The 5505-nt window shown below is 53.2% G+C and overlaps 1 protein-coding gene across 2 annotated transcripts; it reads right to left on the reverse strand.

The window, feature by feature from the left end:
• Nucleotides 1-425: 425 nt before the first annotated feature.
• Nucleotides 426-5199, reverse strand: Spry1 (sprouty RTK signaling antagonist 1). 2 transcript variants are annotated; one of them, XM_041659567.1, is made up of 3 exons: nt 4996-5198; nt 4268-4556; nt 426-2491 (listed from the first exon to the last, which is right to left on the reverse strand). In XM_041659567.1, exon 3 carries the CDS (start codon nt 2434-2436, stop codon nt 1486-1488), a length of 951 nt encoding a protein of 316 aa, XP_041515501.1. In that variant the 5' UTR covers nt 2437-2491; nt 4268-4556; nt 4996-5198; the 3' UTR covers nt 426-1485. The 2 variants fall into 2 exon arrangements, with proteins under 2 accessions (XP_041515501.1, XP_041515503.1); XM_041659569.1 differs by lacking the exon at nt 4268-4556 and having other exon boundaries at nt 4996-5199.
• Nucleotides 5200-5505: the final 306 nt, after the last annotated feature.

A 5505-nucleotide genomic window follows, 5' to 3' on the forward strand; every position in this document is an offset into this window, starting at 1 on the left:
GGGACAGCTCCAGAGGCTCCTAGCATGTTTACATTACTAAATCATTTAAGCCCTATGGTTGGAAACTAATCTCTGAACGGTCAGAGTTAAGGTAAACACTTTTCAAAAAGTAATTTTGCCTCATCTTAAGAAACTATGATATGAACAAAACTCACACTTACAAAATAAAGTGGGGACATTAATCTTAAAAAAACAAAACAAAACACCCTTTACTTTACAAAGAACTCATTTGGGTATTTGATGAAACAACCCAGACCATAGAATTTTGACTAAATGACTCTGCAGGAAACATTCTGTTTAAAACTTGAAGCCACCTGTGCCCAGACTTTGTAACTTCAAGTCTGAAAAGGTTAATTAAATCAAGTAACATTTCCACATTTCCACAGCAGCATAGGCTAAAAAGAATGATGAACTCAAGAGACGGTTTCATTAGTTAATATATTTTCTGCATTGTAGTTAACATATATGTACTTTATGTACTTTCTTCGAGTCATCTTGTTTCTCATGAAGTAGTGATATGTTATATTCAGATATGAGTACATTTCAACAGTCTTTTGCAATAAATATCATAAAATAATAGAGATTCGCATAATAAATATTCTTTACAATAAAAAAGTTTAACAGACTTTTGTCTTAAAAATAGCCAGGATTCAACTTTGTGGTTTACACATATAATATACAAAAAGCACCACAATTTGTGGCTAAGGCAATGAAAACACAGGAAGGATTGGAAACACCCAGCTGTTAAGAGTCAAAAGGCCAGTCAGAGGCCAAGGGCACCTTAGGGGACTGTAGCTCTGAGAGGCCTAGGGGCGGACCAGACAGGAATTTCAACTACAAGTTAGCTCTGCCCTCAGCGAAGTTGGGGTGGGAAGTCCTTCACAGACACAGGACGCTAGGAGGAACAGGGCGGACTAGCCAGCATCATCTCCAATGTGAAAACCAACATTGCAGGGTGAATCTAGATCTAGGGCAGAAAGGGTGGGGAGGGAGGACTACCCACTGGCATCTCCACAGTGCACTGTGGGGAGAATCTGGGGGCTGGAAGGAGAGGGCAGCAAGCTGTCCGTCGCAGAGCAAATGGTGTTCTAAGGAGCAGATCCTCCCCTTCGACTGGGGGATGGGGGCTAAGATAGCTCTCATCAGAGGCAGATTAATATATAGCTTATTTAAGCACTTACATGGTTACTTTGTAATAAACCAAACCAAGTCCCTGATCCCACAGTACCCGACCCCGAACATCTCTCAGCCAAGTCTGGGCGTGCATGCATCCTCGCTGGACACAGCTGGAAAGCTGGCATCACACCAACGCTCCACAGGTACCCCCAGCTCCCAGCACCTTTGCCGTGGGGTGAGAGCGAGCTGGGCGCAGGAACACCGTCCGCTCCTACAGAGACAGGAGAGACTCGAGAAGAAACACCACGTTTCTTAACAGCCGCAGTTCAGAAGTCAGACGCTCCGGAGGTCTTAAGCCACCTCCAGAAATCATGATGGCTTGCCCTGAGCCCTGGAGGGGCAGCTCTCCAGCTTACAATAGACAGTGTTGGAGTTTCTACACCTGCAGCCAGGGCGGTGGGTCCAGTCGTAACAACCCCTGCACATCTTCAGGCAGCCCTTGGCGGGAGGGTAGCAGAGCAAGCAGGGGAGGCACAAAGACAGGGCTCCCATGCACAAGTATCTGAAGCAGCAGTGCGACTGCGAACAGGAGCACGGGTTATCCGAGTAAGAGCCCCCGTCGTCATCATTGGAGCAGTGGTAGAAAATGCCCTTGACCAGGCACATGCAGGTCCCGTACTCCACCATGCTCTCCGCGGAGCAGAGGCACTGGCGGTCGCAGGCCAGGCAGGAGGGCAGAGTCCGGGGGGCTGTACACTCTCCGCACTTACACTTGCCACACTGTTCGCAAATGAACTTGTGCTGGGTGGGGTCCTCTTTCAAGGAACCCTTCAAGTCCTCCACAAGCAGCTGCTTGGGTTGGGTCCGGATGACCCTATCTGACCTATGACCGGGGATGGGCCTGGTGGGCGGAGACCTTCCCAAGAGGCCCTGCTCAGAAGAGGCGCTGCTGCTGCTGCTGCTGCTCCCTGAACTGGCGGCGCTTCCGGTGCTGGTTGACCTGCTCAACACCGAGCCCCTGGCATTGCCGGAGTGGCTGGCAGGTCGGTGCTCGTAGCTGTTATTCACATTGGCTGGTATGATTTCATGAGTCCTTTCCTGCTTCTCGGGTCTTGGTGCAGTGCGAGGAGCTGGTCTTCTCACTACTGAAGGTCCCTCTGTGTATTCATTGCTGCCTCTAATGGCCTTGATCTGGTCCAGGGACAGAATCGCAGCAGGCTGAGTGTCCCGGTCATAGTCTAACCTCTGCCGGCCTTCCAGAGCCGGTGGCTGAATCACCACTAGGGAAGTGTGGCTGCCATGCTGGCTTGGGGGATCCATGTGGAGTGATCTCCAATTCCGACAGTCAGCGGAAACCTGGCAAGCATCGGAAATCCTAAAGAAGAGTGAGAGAGCAAAGAAATGAGAAAGGGGAAGAGGGGACGCCTGTCAAGTAACAAATTGCCCAAACCACCTGGTAATGATCTCCTCCATCGGCTGGTTTCAGTGATGCAGAATCCTGGCAAGAATCCAACTCCAAAAAAGACTGCAGAGGACCACATCACAGGAAGCAAGCAAGCAAAAGATCTCATGCCACAAAAATTAGAAGCTGCGCTCCGGCTTCTAAAATGCAGAGGAAATCATGCCTTCCTGTTTGCAAACCTAACAAATAATTAAGATGAAGCATGCCTTCGAAGGCAGCATTCAGTGTGCGCCCTGGAACTGTTCTCGGAGAGTTCACTATCAGTTCACTGGCAGTTCACGTAAGGAAAATGTCAGCTACTTTTAAAAGATTAAGAATGGCTTTAGTTCTGCGGCCTCTTGGCTATTTGTACGCTGTTAAGAGCTTTAGATTAATGAGAAAATTAATCAAGGCAATTTCCAAAACACTGGCTATTCCAAGCTCACGTGGAATCTCAATAGGCCCAAGTCAGATCTAAAGCTCATCACCGATCTGTGAGATGAGGAAAAAGAATCTAAACGGAACTAAGAAGGCTGCGGCTTTGGCTGTCCTGGCACTAGAGCGCGCGCGCGCGGGCGCAGGCATGCATACCTTACACATACTTACACACACACACACTCTGTGTATAAGTTTCTTTAAAAGTTAAACCAGAATAACTTTTGCTCACAAGTGTCAAGCCTAGAGAGCAGGGAGAGGAACTCTGGTCTTTTTGCATTATCTTTAACGCCTTTCATTCGCCTACATGGCAGACCTTGATTTTCAACAAGCCCCAAATCGACACGCCTTTTGTAAGAAGATAAATACACTAATATCTTGACACAACAAACACGTTTCCATGTCGAGAAATAATTTCCAACTTATAACGCATTCTTCCTAAAACAGACCAAACGCTGACGTTTCCGTTTCCGGGCAGTAGATATCTAGGATATTTTTCACAGAAATGCTCTCCTCCAAACCCACAGATGCACCCTAAATCAAGACAGCACACCTCTCCATTTTTCAGGTGCCAAAAGAAAAAAATAACAAGTCTGAAGGAAAAGCAGTTTGCCACGGATGCTAACTAATGTTCCTAGACTACACATATTTAGCTTCTTGGGAGCCCCTCTGGTTTATTTTACCTTCTCCTCACACGAGATACACATGCATAACAGCAGCCTTTAGTGCCAAAGCCCTAAACGATACTGGAAAGCCGCCAATCGTTACTCCTGTGCCCTATTTTTTTAAAAAAAAAAAATTTAAAACTCCAAAACGAAGACTTTAAATGTGCCAAGTCTCATCCACAAGAAAGGAAGACGTGGGAATGGCTTGAGTAATGAAACCCCCAGGCATAGCTTTAATTCGCATTTTACAGGGCATTCCCAAGCAAGTTCGCTCTGGCGGAGCATCTCGGCGCCCCGCACCCGCCCGGAGAGGAGCCGGTGCACGCGGACAGCAGCACTGTGGGCAGCAGCGCCGGGGGCTAAGGTCCCACGCCGAGGCCTCGGGGGCACCGAACCGCCGCAGCTCCGGCGGGGGAAAAGTTATGAATGAATACAGCTCGCGGGCGGGAGGAGGCAGCGCCCTCTCCCCGCGTCCCGAGGCACTGCGCTCCGAGCACAGGCGGGCCCTGGATCCCCAGCGCCATCGGGTGCCGCGCGCTTGGCACGGGCTGCGCGACGACCGCCAGGATCGCCCGGCCCGCCCCGGCCCGCACCTGCCGCCCGCACTCACCTCGGCCTCCGCGGCGCAGGCCCGGGGCGCCGATCGGGCGGGGTGCGCGCCGCATCAAGCGCGGCGGGGCGGCCGGGCGCTCATAGCCTGCGCTGCGGCCTCGGCGGCCCCCGGGCAGGGGCGCTTCTCCGCGGTTGGCGGCGGCCGAGGGCGGCTCCGGGACATCCGCCGGGTGCGCGCGGCCCCCGCTCCACAGCACCGTCCCGTCCCGGTCGTCAGGCGCGCGGCCCGGCGTCGTCCCGGGCGCTCGGGTCCCCGCAGGTCCGCGTCCCCGCAGTCGCCACGCCGGCTGCAGACGAGCAGAGACAGAAACACGTGAGTCCCTTGCCAGCCCGGGACGCTGTCCTACTCGCGGTGATGGACAGTCACGAGCCCGGGACACACACGCGGCCGTGCACGTTTTGCCCCCACGGAATGCCCAGCAGCGCAAAGCGCGTCCGAGCCGCGCGTCTGCTCGAGGCAAGCCCGCACTCGGGACGGCAAAGTCAGGTCTGGCACGAGCGCCCGGCGGGTCGGTCGCCAACAATGCGCACAGACACGCGGGTGCGCGGCGATGCCAGCCCGCGTCCGCACCCGCGGAACTCGCTGCCCGGCTACGGGAAAGCGAAAGGAGCCAGCTCTCCAGCTGCGGGGCCGACCGCAGAGCGCCGGGCACCGAGCTACGGCCAGCTCCGAAAACGTCCAGTTCCTTGATAAATAAATAAATAAATAAAAAGCACCATTCTTACCTGACCTCGCCAGGTCCTCGGCGGGAGGGCAAGGCTCTCGCCTAGCGCAGAGCCCGGGGCCGGCCTTCCCGGCACATGCACGCCGCCCGCAGCCGCTCCTTACTCTGCAGAGCTCTGGCTGCGGGTCCGCCGCAAACTCCTGCGTGCTGAGCACTCGCGCGCGGGCTCCGCAGCATTTCAGCGTCGCCGCCACCTCCACCTCCACGCTGGGACCCGCCTCCGGTGATATCATGTGTCAATCACGCGGGCTGTGCGAAAACCCGGAGCAGGATTTGAGCGACGGTGGATGTGGACTCTGAAAAAGTTGCCTGCGAGCGCAACTATAGGCAGGAACACAAGTTCCAGGGCCCCTGTTAGTGTATGAGCTGTCAGCCTCCAATTTAAGGGAAACAGTGGATTCGCCCTTTAAAAATGAGTTAGAAAAGAGTTATGAAGAACATTAAAAAACAACAACAAAACAAAAAAGCCTTGTACACCACTCCACTGTGCCCCAGGTAGAGGGAAAATGTG

Source organism: Microtus oregoni, unplaced genomic scaffold, assembly GCF_018167655.1.
Source record: "Microtus oregoni isolate MIOR12 unplaced genomic scaffold, Mior012 000010F_ref0000083, whole genome shotgun sequence".
NCBI classification, from domain to species: Eukaryota; Metazoa; Chordata; class Mammalia; order Rodentia; family Cricetidae; genus Microtus; species Microtus oregoni.

Excerpts from the sequence above, each read along its gene's own strand:
- Spry1 (XM_041659569.1), bottom strand. The coding sequence starts at position 2,436 with ATGGATCCCCCAAGCCAGCATGGCAGCCACACTTCCCTAGTGGTGATT.